The 17261-nt window shown below is 38.5% G+C and overlaps 1 protein-coding gene across 1 annotated transcript in view; it reads left to right on the top strand.

Annotated features, from left to right (window-relative positions):
* Positions 1–16699, top strand: part of LOC115217088 (GATA zinc finger domain-containing protein 15-like) — a gene marked incomplete at both ends in the record, with an annotated part of 45584 nt that extends 28885 nt beyond the window's left edge. The window contains one exon of the mRNA XM_029786681.1: positions 16606–16699. Within this exon, the coding sequence (XP_029642541.1) occupies positions 16606–16699 (94 nt within the window). The remainder of the gene's footprint in view (positions 1–16605) is intronic.
* Between the last annotated feature and the right edge of the window lie 562 nt (positions 16700–17261).

Raw genomic sequence — 17261 nt, 5'->3', positions numbered from 1 at the left:
AATATAAGTATAAGTATTAACCTCTGTCGTCACTGTACACCTGTATACTACATTTTCGGCCATACAGTGACCAGAAATCGGGCATGATTTTTTTTCGAAACAATTGCATCTATGTTTGGTCATGGCGCAATTGTTATTACGAGTAATCCCTCATACTATTTTGGCTTAAAGGATTATCCTATCGGGTGCTATTAGTGTTCATATAGTTACTACCAGAGGTAATGTTAAAACATCTAATGTCGTTATTATTAGCTATATTCAGAGTAGTAGTTGGTGGATTGTGCGTAGGATAAGAAGGGATTATGCAATCAGAATCTATCAGCAATGGGCCAGGAATTGACAGGGATTCGTTTGGGCATAATTCTAAGCTAACTGAAAGTAGTTTATGACCGCAATTTGTGACAGGGCTAGAGTGAAAATCTGTTTTTATATCATTAGCAGTCACAAGCTGCTTACTACCAAGACAATCACTACGACCATCATTTGTAGCTGGCACAATCCCATTAATGTTTTTAGATTCAACAGCATTAAGGGGATTATAAACCCTGGGTATATTGGAATGTTTAGTATTACTATTACTTATGTCGATGAGGTTATTATGATTACCAGTTGGTACTATATCATCATAATCCCTATCACTATTGTTACGGGTTAGGTTTATGCTTTTTCTGTTCAGGCCAGCTACAATCGTACTAAGGGTAGAATAGGAAACTCTAATATTCTTACGGGTAACATTTGTGCGATGGGGCGGGGAAAGTTCTTATCTAATATGCTAAAGAATGTTTTATATAAATTAGTACCTATTACGTAATTGCATGATGGATTATATCAGATTACATCATTGTTATTTGTGTGTTTTCCTTTATACCTCCTACGCTTCTTAGACTTATAGTTAGTTCCAGATTTATACGATACTAGCTGAATCACCACCTTCAGGGCGATTGATTAAAGAATTTCCTTATACACAATGTTGTCAGTGTAGATTCCTTTCATACCCTTATACCCTGAGTCCAAAGCCAATATATGCACATTGTTCCCAGAACCAAAGCCAATACAAGTACATTGTACCTAGAAACAAAACAAATATATGCTCATTGTTCCCAGAAGCCAACATGGCTTCCGTTATCTCAGTCCATTTTGGGTTGGTTGTCATACTGATGAAGTAGTCTGGATTTCCAAACTCTCTCACCAGAGCAATTCGAGGTTGAAAACACTCCCTGTAAAACCGAGGAGAAGCAGTATGTGATGGCGGAAGGATGATTTTAGACCCTTCGTCATTCATGTCTCCATTTGCAATAGCATCCATAAGACCCTGGTACTTTTCAGCCTTAAGTTGTTTCTGATGAGTTCTCAGGAAGTGTAATCGATCTTGCTCTATCTTTGTATATTAATCTACTGCATGTTGTTGCATCAGACGTTTACTTTTCATTATGCCTTTGAACTCGTCCTTTCTTATCTGGAGCCGATAAGAATAAGTCACATTCAGTGATAGCTTTGCTTCCGGTATTGTCTTTCAAGAGCGCATTCCAGCCCTCTTCTCCATAGGGAAACAGAAGTAAATAATGAAGAAAGCCATAACCTTTGTGGATTTGACTAATGTAGTCTAACTTTTCATTGCTCGCATTGTACTAAATGGCAACATCCACAGGTTTAATGTTTGGGTTATTGGTATCATCCACCACCGTGATCACAGCAACTTTTTCTGCAGTTGATGGATTACAGCTTCTCTCATGTGACCCAACAGGAATAAGCCGTTTGTGATGACTTATAATATCATCGGTAGAATATTTTCCTGATGCAGGGTATTCCTTAAGTGTGTCAATAGCCTGTTTAAACTTTTGACATATGGATTGTGCATATGCAATGCTCTCTGAAAGTCTAGCAGGATGTTCTCATTAAGGTCATTGTCAGCCCCTCTGAATGACAACCTGTTTCTCATCTCACTTTCAGTGTCAACGAAATATAGTTGTGTGTAGACTGGCTTCCTATTTACTGGTGGTAGGAAACTTTCTACGCGGTGGTACAACTTTCCTTGAATCTTGAATGTAGTCATATAAGTGCTACCACCCTATGGTCAAATTGGTGGATTATCCAGTCCAAGTGAAGCCATAAACTAGTAAATTATTGTAGTCACGAATTTTGTTCAGAAACATTTGACTGCATAGATTAACATCATTATATTAAGTTATTCATTCTGGGGCTTTTTTACCTGTGGAATTTTATATTTACTAATTTTCCTTTGCCACAGCAGGGGGTAGTTTTCTCAGCTCTTCTAAGGTAATCTTTGCAGTTAGGGTATGTTCTGTTAAAAATGTTTCCATGGTAGTGCAACATAAAGATTGGGTTTCGTTCTTTCTCTTGAAAATCTGCCACATCAACTTCCATAGCCATTCTCTCAGTGTCAGTTCTTTGCTGACAAAGTTTCAGTTGCTATCGTGCCTGGTTGTCGCTACTGAATGTGTTGCAGTGACGTGTTTTCCCTAGAGACCTCTCCTCTTTCCCCAGCAGATCAGTATTTGTCCGTCGTGCTTCTGTTTAATGTGGTATTTTCATTGCACGGTTTTTCTGTGTTCTCAGCCGATTCACATTCTTCCGTTCTTTTTTTATTTTTCTGGTCTTTCCATTGCACGGGTTCCCTGTGTTCTCATCCGATTCGCATTTCTCCGTCCTTCTGAATCTTCTGGTCCTTCCATTGCACGGGTTTCCTGTCTCTTCAGCCGATTGCATTTCTCCATACCTCTGTTTGTTCTGGTGTTTCTATTGCGTGGGGTTCTTGCATTCTCCTTCGCTTTATTTCGAGACACTGAGAAGAGCTAGGTCCTTGTCTGTTTTCTTCAATTAGCATCTGTTGTCTTTGCTCAGCAATCTTTTGTGAATAAGAATTTTTTCGGGTCAGGTTGTTGCCCTTTCTTTCTCTGAGCACAGTATACTGCTGAAAGCGTGAATATTTATGACAATTATACAGTGAAAGTTTTGCAACGATTCAGCTAGTATTTAAGCTAATTTCTCTGAACGGGAAGTTTCCACGGTAATTGTAAATATTTACTTTGAGTATTTATTTAAAATTACTCTACTCTCGCTAAACACTATTTTAAAGTGCGATTTTTTTGTTGTTGAATTGCTCTAAACGAATTTTACCATAAAAATGTCGGAAATTTAGTATTTTTTAAGGTAATAATAAAATTAGTCGAACCTATTTTCATGCAGTCGAATGCGTAGTTTCCAAAATTTTCATACTTTTTACATATGCTGTTTCAGACGACAGTACGTTCAATAACATATTCATACACGAAACGACGTAAACACACATAAAAATAGTCCCGACGGCCGACGGCATGAAAATAGTTCCGGCAAATTTTATTAATATCTTTAAAAATACTAAATTTCCAATATTTTTATGGTCAAATTCGCTTAGAGTAATTCAATGACATAAAAATCGAACTTTAAGATAGTGTTTAACGAGTATGGTGTAATTGTAATTTTCACCGAAGATCAACAGTATATATTTTTTCAAAATGACACCGATAGAAACATTGGAAAAAACGCAACCGGTTAAGAGAGAATGAAGTAAGAGAAGTAGTAAATATGTGTCTTAGAGAGAGAGAGAGTTATGAGAGGGAACATTGTGTGAGAGTGAGTGCGATACGTAATACTTATGTGTGTGTGTGTGAGAGAGAAAGAGAGAAAGAGACAGACAGACAGAGAGAGAAACGTCAAATTAACACCAACGGAGACATGGAAAGAGCGCAACCGATTAAGAGAGAGTGAGTTATGAGAGGAAGCATTGTTTGCAATTCTATCAATTACCACTCCTCACACTACAGCTCCCAATAAGAGAAAGAGGTAGTAAGCGTGAGGAATAGTAGGAGAGTCACTGAATAGTGAGAGAGGGGTAATTCGTTTTGTCGGATTTTACCAGACTGGAACCGGACCGGTTAATTTTCGTGAATCCCATATAGATGTTAACACTTTCTCGGTACCCACGGTTCCTCACGCCAAGTTTGGTCGAATCGGTCCAGTGGTTGCGGAGGAGTTTGGAAACACGATTTTGACACAGACATACACACTAGACGTAAAAAGCGCAATTATAGTATAGATACTTATGTTTTTGTTGTTATCAATATCCTTATTTTTGCTACAATAATTATTTCCGCACTTAACTACATTTAGCCACTTTTTTCTGGTATACCCATTAGTTAATTAGTTAACCTCTTGACTCCATCATCAACACAATTACTTTTATTATAGCTTTTAATGAATTTAGTGGGCCTTCTAATATCATTCTCACAATTCCCAGAAATGGGAGTGATTCTTATGTTAGTGTTGTGTACATTATCATCTAGTTTCGGTGATTTAATAAAGCCAATGAATCCACTGGAATTCATTGAAACTAGTCTAATCGTATCACTCGAATTTGTCTTAAGCATCTGCCTATGTGCTGATACGATATTAACATTATCATTACCATCAATACATTTATCATTATTATGACGGATAGTTTTACATTTAGACTTTTCATATACAATGTCTTGTTTCTAGCGGGTTTTTCGTATAGCCGAATGAGTGTAGGAATTGAAAATGCTAGTTGCATATTCCTCCGTGAAATCACTTTTACTAGAGATTTAATTACGCAGTGGTGATGGTAGTTGGGTGGGCCGTTATTGGAGAATTTACTGACATATTTAGTGATTTCCTCGGGTTTTCTATAGGGATAGTATAATCCAGATTTAAGGTCTAATTTTACATCCAAGAAATCAACTACTTTAGTACCATACTCGAAAGTTAAATTTAGGTTGAAGTTTAGAAGGAATTTTCTAAATTTATACGCGTCCTCTCCAAGACTGTTTTACTGCTACTGGGTATGACGAACGGAGCTTCATTCCTGTATAAACCATCACGAAGATCTGGGAATTCCTTACTAACACAGTGTAAGAGGTAGATTCTTACTATGTCGGTAACTTGGGCTGAATCACTCAATCTCATGGCTATATAGACGTTGTCGCTGGTGTCACTTCTCGTTCATAGTCTCTCCTCAAACTCAATGATAGTTCGTTTAAGGTGTCCTAGACATTTTAACATCTCTCCGGTCGAACTCTCAGCCCTTCGATGTCTCCGACGCCGCCAAGATATCAACATCAAACCGGCTGACAAGGATAGAGCTGTTGTGATGATGTGTGCAACTCTCCACCAACTTCAGGATATCGCCTTCTGTTTCCCTCTATTCTTCAGCCCCACTCCTAACTACCAACAGACTATGTCTTCAACTATTCATGACCTCTTCCTACCGCCTCTAACCTCATTCTCCCTACCTCAAGCACCCTCACTATTTACTTCCTTCCCAAAATGCACAAGCCCAACAACCCTGGCCGCCCCATCGTCTCCGTCTCCAACTGCCCGCAGGAATGATCTCCAAGTACCTTGACTGTGTCCTTCACTCCCATCACACATTCACCATACTAATCATGCTTTCCGTCTGTTTAACTCTTTGTCCTTCTTTCCTGGCCCCTCCCAAATCCTGTTCACTCTCGACGTTAAGCATCTGTGCACAGTGATCCCGCACAACGAAGGCCTTCTTGCGCTAAAACACTTCAGCCAGACCCTCAGCTTGATACCTCCACTTTTTTTCGTTTGTCCGAACTTGTTTTCTGCTTCAACTGCTTTTCGTTCGCGAGTGAGTTTTACCAACAGGTCTCGCGGGGGAGTTTTACCAAGGGCTATGGGAACGAGAATGGACTTCAGCTATGCGAACTTGTTCGTTGGCTATGTTGAGGCGCAAATATTCTCACAGTTCACTAGTCTCATTCTTGAGCTATACGGTCGATATATCGATGACTGTATCGGCGTGACCTCACTCTCCCGTGAACATCTTGACATGTTCCTCTCCTTTGTCCAATCTTTCCAGCCTGCTCTCGTATTCTCTTCAATATGCACCACACCGCTCTCACCACTTCCATCCACTACAAACACACAGACTCACGCTCCTACCGTAACTTCTCCTCTACCAACCCTACTCACTCCAAGCTCTCCATCCCCTGCTCCCATTTCCTCCGTCTACGCCGGCTCTGCAATACCGACCAAGACTGAGACCCAGTCTCAACTCATGACTCGCTACTTCACTGTACGTGATAACCCCTCACTATTATTCATACTGCCTTTGCCCGGGCACAATCTGTTGACCGTGCCTCAGCTCTTTCTCTTAGCGCCCGACCCACCCTTACCCGTCTCCCTTTCTCCCACAACTACCACCACCCCACTCTACCCCTCCAACGCACCATCCTCCGACCCTTCCGGCGACACCATCCGACCTCTCCGCCTCGCACATCTTCCCTAACTGCATCTCCTACTCTCTCTCTGTCCTTCCCTGTATATTAGTCAAACGGGACGCCGCTTGGCTGACTGGTTCGTTGAGCACCTCTGAAACATCAGACTCAGCAATGACACCCCGATGATAACTGACACCTATCCCACACAGATTTCCACATACGTACACACATTCATACGCGCGCACATACATACACACATCCATACGCGCACACGCATACATACCAGTATACGAAACGCATATCACTCCACATAATGTACGCACTGGGTCACTTACACGCACATACACACACAGAGGTCCACATAATTCTCAGCTCGTCCACACATACATACTCATGCACTCGCCCCCACTCATAATACATACGCGCTCACACACACCATTCTCACATACTCACACGCGCTTGAATAAATTTGCTTAGCTGGGTTATCGTTATTATCTCTCATTCAACCTCTTCCTTCAGGCCATTTCATCATGTTGAACCGTTAATCCTACGCATTTCTATCTCCGTCTGTTTTTTTTTTTTTTTCATTCTCTTTCATTTTTTTTCCCATCTTAATCCTTTCTGTCGAAGAGCGTAGGCTCGAAACGTAGAAGACTTTCCATTCTTCCCGAGCGTTAAGCTAATACACCCGCTGGTTGTTCCTACACCTGTCTTCGTCTTAGCATTTGGAAAGTTGATTTTTAATGTGTTGTACGTGTGGTGCTTTAGCTTTAAAATTTGTATGTGTGGTGGTGGTGGTGGTGATGCATTGTGTGTTGGGAAAAAGAAGTCTTCCATTGTGGATGTTTGTGCAGTCTGTTTGTGCTGTGTACTGTGTCGGTGCTTGTGGTGGTAGTATTGGTGGTGTTGTTGTTGTTTGCTGTGTTTGCTTATTGCTGCTGATGGAATTTCCTCCTGTTTGCTCTTTTCCCTCTTTTTTTCTACTGTCTTTCTTTTCCTTTTTTGTGAACTCTAGTATTATCAGGCGATTGTAACGCTGTCTTAGATGGACGTTTCGATTGCGTGGGAGTATCTGACAGGAGAGGGGGTGCAAAAGCCTCCAAAACCTGCTCACACGTTTTCAGTTGTGTGACAGGTATCGACTAGATTACACACGCAAAACAAGCGTTGGTTTTTGATAACCGTTGGGAAATGGTAAGCGTTAGGAATTGATAGCTAAAGCATTGTCTGGAGACTCCGTGATTTCCGAGATGAAATACCCCGCAGCTAGTGGACTATTATCGACAGAGCGCCACCCTATTCAGGCGTCACCTCCAACTGCCAGCTCTGCTCCCGCGAAAAACGGCATATCCTCTAACAACCCGCAGTATCTATCAACAAGAAATACGATTTATCGTACTGCTGTCACCAGAGGAATGCCCTTCCGGCAAATTACAGAACTCTGATTACCGACAACTTGGATACACCATCTTAGCAACAGCTGCTACTTTGCACAGCCTGCACCAAAGTCACCGCTACCAATGACTCCCATAAGCAGGGCCGCCATTTATCAATTTCCGTTTACCAACTCTCAACGCTTACCAATCCCCAACGCTTACCAATTCCCAACGCCTGTTTTGCGCGTGTATACTCGCGCATGCATGCGTCTGAATGCACAAGTACATGCACATACGTGTGCGCGCACACACTGTTATGCATGCGTACATGTATGTGAATATACATATATACATATGGATGCACATGTGTGTGTATGCGTGTATGTGTGTGCATGTGAACGTATGCTCGTATATGCGTGTGTGAGCGCACACGCGCACGCGTGTATGTGTGTAGACGTGCGCGAGCGCGCCCGTGTACAAATGCACATGCGTCAATATACACATGCACGCAAAAGTATACGAGCGCACCTACACACCCATATAGAACTATATACTTGCACATGCCGCCCCTTTCTGACAACCTAACCGATTTCTTAATCGCCACGTAGTCTATTTCGTGTCCTTTAACATAAGGCTGGCCCAGGGCTAAACGACTAATCAATGAATGTTGCGATCCAATCACGAATCCACTAAGCAGTGTCTCTGAACTAATCCACTTTCAATTACCACCTCTCCAACTTTATCCATTTATTATGATTGGAAAATGAACTCGAATGGTTAGTAGTGTCCATCTGAGTAAAATAATGATTAAAGAGACCCATAGATAACAAAATGGTTCAGAAACAACGCTTCAGTGCATTTAAGATAAAAATAATACAAAAATAGAAGCAACTCTTTTATAAGAGTAACTTCCCTTGTAAAAATATTGCTCTTTAAAAATTACATTTTAAATACTGATAGAGTGAAAATATGGAAAATACGATCTAAATCATGAGTGGAGAAACTTGTTAGTTAAAAAGGTCCGCGGGCGGATCACAAGTGCTGACTCTTATATCTGGGTAAGTCTTGTATATATAGGCGCAGGAGTGGCAGTGACCTAAGTAGATTGCTTACCAGCCACATGGTTTCGGGTTCAGTCACCTTGGGCAAGTGTCTTCTACTATAGCCTCGGGCCGAGCAAAGCCTTGCAAGTAGATTTGATAGACGAGAACTGAAAGAAGCTCGTCGTATATATATATACATACATACATATATATATATATATATATATATATATATATATATATATTGTGTCTGTGTTGGCCGTCCCCAACATCGCTTGACAACCGATGCTGGTGTGTTTACATCCCCCGTAACTTAGCGGTTCGGCAAAAAGAGACCGACAGAATAAGTACTAGGCTTACAAAGAATAAGTCCTGGGGTCGATTTTCTTGACTAAACGCTGTGCTCCAGCATGGCCACAGTTAAATGACTAAAGCAAATATAAAGATTAAAGAATAAAAAGTATATCTATGCATAATTCGATATACATTAGTAAAGACAAGTTTAACACAATAAAGTAAGGCGTAATATCTTCATTAACGTCGCCACTGAATTTAGGACGTTTATATTACTTATGAGGTATTCATGTTTATGACATATTTAAACAAATTTATTCAAGTAATAATTTTATCAAAGCTAATTCACATTAAGGACGAAACTGCTTTTTTTTCTGTTTTTGAAAGTTTAGGAATATTCTTTGTTCATTACTCAAGTTTTTGTCAGTAAATTGGGTACGAAGACGATTTTTTGCATAATTCAATTTTTTGAAAAATTGCTCACATTGATATGTTGTCGAGAAGAGATATGCGAATTTTAAGGCATTTTTATGTAAAGCAGGTAATTTCTCAAGATTGATAGATTTGTAGAAGTCTAATAAAGACAGATTATAATACTTCGATTTTATTAAGTTATCCGACTTAATAAAATCAATTAATTCTCATTGTAATGAATCTGGAGCCTCTTCAGGACACACAACAAAAGTGTTTCAAAAACACGTAGCTCGATTTTATCTTGTATTTCTTCAAATCTACTTTCAAATTTCTTCAAAAGACTTTCACACTCGTCAGAATGTTCCTTTACTGATTCGGTATTTTGCTCACTCAATTTCGGAAATTGTGTGAAGCACTTTCTTTTCACATGTGTGACAAATAAAGAAAGCTTTTGATATAAGCAAACTGACTGTAGCCTTGTAGTTTCAAGTTCAAATGGTTTAAATGACTAGTTATACTAGTTATATTTACTAAAAATGCTAAACCACTTCGAGACTTTTCATCTTCTAGTCCTATAATAGGAACACCTTTAATATCTATAAAAAATTTCACTTCTTCCTTCAGTTTATAAAATCGCTAAAGCATTTAGGCCTTACTTAACCACTTAATTTTACAATGGTACAATAAATCCCCATATTCGGCTTCAAGATTTTTCAAAAATTCTTTAAATTCCCTATTATTCAACCCTTTGCTTTTTATCAAATTGACGGCTTTAGTTACAATTTTCATTACATTGCCCATCTTGGAAGATTTTGCACATAAAATTTCCATATGAACAAAGCGGTGACACAAAGTTTCCGGATCCAAAAGACGCTTCTTAAATTCATTCCTAATCACAGTCACGAACCCTTTTTCACGACCTACCATAGATGGAGTGTCATCTGTAGCAAGACCACTCATTTTGTCATACGGTAAATCAAAATCCTTTAAGGCTGAGTCGACCATATGAAATAAATAGTCACCTCTAGTTGTTCTATGCATTAACTTCAAGGCGAGTAATTCTTCCCGAATGTTGAATTTTGCAATTTTTCCACGTATAAATATTGCCATCTAAGCAGTATGAGACAGATCAGTTGTCTCATCAATAGCTAATGAATGCAATATGAATTCTGCTGGATCAGATTTTAAAGAATTTCGAATGTCATCAGCAATATCTTTAATACGATCAGAAACAGTTCTTCTTGATAAGCTAATATTTCCAAACACTAAATTTTTCTGGGCATATATTCTGAACAGCAGTAAGGATACATTCTTTCAGGAATTCACCATTGCTGTGTGGTTTGAATATTTTAGCAATATTTTCGCATACCGCATAAGTAGCTCGAGTTACTGATTCAGTTTCAAGAATCGGCTTTTAAAAAAAGCTTGTCTTTTGGACAGATTTCTTTCAAGAAAGCTATTTTGTTCAAACGCTCAGATTCTTTCATAGGTCTTATGCTTACTCACAAAATGTCTCTCAATATTATATTTTTTAATGAACGGCTTCTTGTTCGTTGCAAATAAGACAAATGCACTTGTTAACTATTTCGATGAAAAAAATAAAGCTCTGCCCATTTTTCATTTAAACAAAGCTCGTTCACCAGCATTTCCTTGTTTAGGATTTTTTATAACCGCCTGCCATATTGACAAGGATATCGAAAATCTGATTTAACAAAGTCAACAAAGTTAAAAACCGGTCGAATTTATATTATTACTTTCGGAATTTTAATTATTACCGCTTCCTGACAAAAGCGTAGTTGTAATGCATGCGTTCAGTGTTGTAAAACAGTAAAAAATGAAAATCTGCAAAAAATTAAGATATTTCATGGTTCAGCAAGGCTTAACTTGATTTTTCTCTCTCCCTTGCCAATAAAGGTGTTGACAAGCGGGTGAGTAGGAAAGGGCGATAACTGATAGGTCGATGGTAGATGAAAGTAACTCCTGTTGACCTTCTTGACACTGGCTGATAGCAAAACTGCAACACCCCTTTCGAAAACAGTTATTTTTTATTGCTTTTTCAGAAAAAGAAAAGTTGGTAATATGTTTTTATAATCCTGTTCACAAAGCACTAAATTTGTAGTTTCTGTTTCGATTAAGCTTTGCCAATTTGTTTTTAATTTTTAATAGAGTTTTAGACATTTTTTTGCTTATCGACACACAGAAAGACAGTGTGTGTCGATTTCGGAGATTTTTTTTTATATGTTTTGTAGTAAAAACAAAATTTCCACTAAATTGGTGATTACTGGACGATTTCTGTTCGAGTCTCATCGTTTTAAGTCGTTGTTGAAATCCGAACTATGTCGCAAACAGGTATACCAGTATTTTATAAATCTTATAATTGAAAAATTTACTTTATTTTGTACATACAAGTATATCAGCCTGCGGGTACAATAAAATGGGCTCGCAGGCACAATTGTACCCGTAGGCGAGGGTTTCCCCACCCCTGATCTAAATCATCCCAGCCGTGATCATTCAGTTATTTTGATTTTTGGGTGGTGGTGTCAGTGAGTGTAATTGACAACTGCATCACCTAATGAGTCCTTTTCTATTTATAGACGGTAAGATGTGATTCTCAGAAAAGTGGTTGCACATGGAACGAAGACGCCTATAGTGGCTCGTTTACTAGGATCTGTTTTTTTTTTTTTTTCGTTTGCCGTCTAGTTTCACACACACGCATACACATACTCGCACGCGTACGCACACATACACACACACATGCACACACACGCGCGCACATGCTGACGCTTACACACACGTACACGCGCACGCTAATACACTCACACGCATACATGTGCACGCACACGCATATATAAACACACACGCATGCACACACACACACACACACACATAGATAGACTAGTATGATTTGAGTAATATTTGGTTGCATTTTCTAGCAAATCGAACAAGTTCGGACATTGTGAGTTATTTGAATTAACAAGTATTTGTGTGTGTGTGTGTGTGTGTGTGTGTGTGTACGAGGTATAGTAAAAAATTATACGCACTCTTGATATTCTCAATATATTTACACAAATGTAGGGATAAACAAGTACGTCATTTTTCTACATAGTCTCCCTCGTTTTCGATGCCCTTAGTCCTGCAGTCCACAAACTTGTGTATTCACTCCAAGAAGGTTGGGCATGCAACCATTTATGCACCGCTTCCTCCACATCTTCATCTGTAGGATATCGACGAACTCGTAAACCATCATTGCGCGGTCCAAAGATATGATATTTGGAAGGGGCGAGATCTGGGCTATAGGCAGGGTGTTCCAGTACCTCAAAACCTAATTGGTTAATGGTTTCAACGGTCTGGGCAGCTGTGAGTGGGCATTTTCATGTAACAACAAAGCATTCTTTGACAATAGACTTCGGCGTTTGGTTGCGAATTGCTGGCTTCAGTTTGATAGCCAGCAAAGCACTGTATCTTGCACTGTTGATCGTACACCCCTTTTCCAAGGGTACATCCTTTTTCGTCAAAAAAGGGTTAGCCTCACTTTTCCTGCGGAAGACTGAATCTTGAATGCCTTCGTCGCTGGCGATCCAGGATGTTTCCACTCCATACTCTGTCTTTTGGATTTTGCCTCAAAAGGATGGACCCACGTTTCATCTCCTGTGACTATTCGGCTTAAAAATTCCTCGTCCTCTTTGTAGTAGCGATCGAGTAAACATTGACAGACCTCAAAACGTTTGCGCTTTAGCTCTGCAGTAAGCTCTCTTGGCACCCACTTGCACAGACTTTATGGAAGCCGAGCTCATCGTGGATGATTTGATAGGCAGAACTATGACTAATCTGCAGAGAACGAGCTACCTCAGCGATGATAAATCGCCGGTTCACCATTACTATCTCTCGAGCTTGCTGAATCTTCTCGTCAGTGGTGGAGGATGGCAGGTTCCGATGAATTTCTGCAACTGACACACCTTCCGACCAGAGAAATCGGATCACTGCTCTTTGTTCTTCTTCGGCGCACATTGCTAGTGGGGCGACCATACTTACACTGTAAAGCCAGAAAGAAGAATGGAGCAATCAGATTCAAACTTCGATCACGTGGCAGGAATAAATCTAACTATAAGCACGCATGCGCAGAAGGCAGTGTGACAATAATAAAAATATGTTATGGCAAAAGTGCGGATAATATTTGACTTCCCCTCGTATATATATATATATATATATATATATATATATATATATATATATATATATATATATATAAGTAAGGAAAAATTTTTTTTTAAATGCAGAATGCTCAAATGAAAGAAAATTTTAATAAAATGAGAAATTGATAAAATATATAAATATATATTTATTCAACCGGTTTTCGTCATTGTATGACTTGTCAAGAATATTTATGTTTTAAAAAGTTTTTTTGAATTTTATCATTATTCTTTTACAAAAAACAATGCAATTTTCTTTTTTTCATTTTTTCCCCTTTCTAATTTTTAAAAAAACTTTTTAAAACATAAATATTCTTGACAAGTCATACAATGACGAAAACCGGTTGAATAAATATATATTTATATATTTTATCAATTTCTCATTTTATAAAAATTTTCTTTCATTTGAGCATTCTGCATTTAAAAAAAAATTTTTCCTTACTTATCATTTCTCCACGTGCGGTCAACACAACCCCACCATTTATTGAACTATATATATATATATATATATATATATATATATATAACCCTCTGCATGCTAAATTCCAGTTTCAGTCGAAAATCACTACGATTGTGAATAAAAGGCTCCCTCAGTTAATTCATCTGAAGATTAACCAGTTATTTAACAAGGCTCATATTTGTGGCGCTAATGTTGGAGATAGTATTCAGGATATTTTCGATAAATAGTCTCCCATGGCCGCAGTCAAATGACTAAAACATATAAAAGAATAAAAGTATACATATACTTAAGCGCTCGCACAGACACATGCACAAACGCGCGCGCACATGTATACACACACACACACACACACACACACATACACACACATACACACACACACAAAACACACTATCCGTTCCGGTTGTTTGTATTTGAGTTCAAATACTGCTAAGGTCAACTTTCTCTTTCATTTCGTGTAGGCTAAAACAATGTACTAGTCAAGTACTAGTAGCTGTGATATCGACTGCTCTCTCCACACAAAATTGCTGGTCTTGTATCTAAATTAGAAACCATTATCTTCCCTATTCCTCTTACCCTCAATCTCATTCGCTCACATTTCCCATCTTCCAGTCTTTTTTTCTCACCTATTCCTCTCTGATTTACTCCGACTTTCTTCACTTTCGTCTCGTAATCTTTCACTCGTTGTTTTATCCCAACCGCCGCCTGTCCTGTCCGTGTTTATTTGTTTCGTTTCTGTCCCAATTTTTGAAAAATAAAATAGAATAAATTACTACTACTACTACTACTACTACTACTACCACTAATAATAATAATAATAATAATAATAATAATAATAATAATAATAATAATAATAAATAATAATAATAATAATAATAATAATAATAATAATAATAATAATGTGCAAATCATAAATGTGCAAAGGCTACCTTTATCAAAGGAAAAATGACAGAAACATCTAACGTTAACCTTGACCAGCAGAATGTCATAAAAGAACTAGACCCAGCGGAGAGCTACAAGTACCTAGGGGTAATTGAAGGGAACGGAATAAGGCATTCAGAGATGAAGGAAAGGATCAGGAGAGAATGCTATCGAAGAGTGAGAGCAATACTCAAGACAGAGCTGAATGCAAGAAACAGGATCAAAGCGATCAATGCATTAGCTATACCAGTCGTGACTTACAGTTTCAATATTGTTAACTGGTCAATTACTGAAATATGTCAGCTCGACAGAAAAATAAGGAAACTGTTGACAATGCATAGAATGCACCACCCTAAGGCAGATACAGAACGACTCTATGTGCCAAGAAAAGAGGGAGGCCGTGGTCTTTTGCAACTGGCAATAACAATGAAGATTGCTACAATTGGCCTAGACACCTACCTGAAAAACTCTGAGGACTGGATGTTAAAACTTGTCTCAAAACATGAAAACAAGAAAGCATCATACTCAGTCACAAAACAGGCAAAGGAATATCTAAGTGAATTCCGAATACAACCAATTTCGGAATTAGAGATAGATATACAAGAAACAAGCACAGAAAAAGCTAGGCGCATGAAAACCCGTGCCAAAACTGCGGCCTTAGATATTCTGAATAATAAATGGCAAGAGAAACCTCGCTATGGCAAATACCCAAAGAGAGCGAATAATGCAGATATCGACAAAGCCCTGACCCATCAATGGCTAATGGCCTCTGGCTTAAAATCTGAAACAGAGGGGTTTATCATAGCAGCTCAAGATCAATGCCTACCAACAAGAAACTACCAGGCCAACATATTAAAGAACGGCAGTAGCCCAACATGTCGTGTATGCCGACAACAAAATGAAACCATTGACCATGTTGTCTCCAAATGCAGTCTTCTATCGCCTACAGAGTACCTCAGTAGGCATGATAGAGCTGCACAATATATTCACTGGGTAATTTGCAAAAACCTGGATTTGCCCCATGAAAAAAACTGGTGGGAACACAATCCACCTCCTGTGCATGAAAATGACCACATCTCACTCCTCTGGAACTTCACCATTCAAACTGACAGGAAGATAGATGCAAATAGGCCAGACATTATATTGAAAGACTTCAGACAAAGAACATGCCTCCTCATTGATATGACTGTCCCAATCGATATAAACGTATCTGTCAAGACCTACCAAAAACTGAGCAAATATAAAGATCTTGAAATAGAAATCAGCAAAATGTGGAAGCTGAAGACTAAAACAATACCTGTTGTCATAGGTGCCCTGGGAATGATAGCGAAAGGGACTGATTGCTACCTAACTCAGATACCAGGAAACCCCAAAATGGCAGAAATTCAAAAAATAGTGCTCATGGGAACTGCTCATATCCTACGCAAAATACTCTCTATGTAATCCCAAGGTTTAAAACAAACTTTTTTTATTTATTTATTTATTTATTTATTTATTTATTTATTTTTATGTATTAGACATTCACTAGTACAACACCAAAAAAAAACCCCAAATATATGGCACAGAACTTCCAACCTGTTGTCTCTTGAGGTCTCTGGGTGAGACTTGGAGCCAACTTGTACAGACATAAAGCAAAAGTCAAACATGGAATAATAATAATAATAATAATAATAATAATAATAATAATAATAATAATAATAATAATAATAATAATAATAACAATAATAATAATAATGATATTAATGATAATAATAATAAAATTGTAATAGTTTATTTTGTTGTTGATTCAGAGGGCGCCAGTGTGACTAGGTCTGATCTGAAAATATTTGTTTTTCTTTTGACTTCGATGTTAAAACTTACTTCTGGCTTTTCACCACCAAGTTGTGATGTGGAGGTGTTTAGTGCGTGCGTGCGTGTGTGTGTATATGTGTGTGTGTGTGTGAACGTGTGTGCGCGCGTGCGTTTATGAGTGTGTGCACGTGTGCGTGTGTGTGAATGTGAATGCTCGTGTGCGTGTGCGAAGGAGAGAGAGAGAGAGAAATAGAGAGAGTGTATGGATAATGGAAGAGGAGTGGGGGTAGGAAGATGTGAAGACTTGCGATTTGGTTGGCAGCAAGGAATTCTCAGCGAAAAATGCCAAAATGGTTTTCATAAATAAAAAGAAAACCCCAAAGTATCAGGAAACAAGAAACGAAAACAGAAATCGAAAAAAGGGACACAAAGACATAGATTTTAAGGAAGAATTATAAGTCAATATAAATGGTAGAACGACAAAATGAATAAATGAATGAAAATAGATA

The sequence above is a fragment of the Octopus sinensis genome, linkage group LG11 (assembly GCF_006345805.1).
Source record: "Octopus sinensis linkage group LG11, ASM634580v1, whole genome shotgun sequence".
In the NCBI taxonomy this organism is placed as follows: domain Eukaryota; kingdom Metazoa; phylum Mollusca; class Cephalopoda; order Octopoda; family Octopodidae; genus Octopus; species Octopus sinensis.
This window is presented reverse-complemented; position numbering and strand designations above follow the sequence as displayed.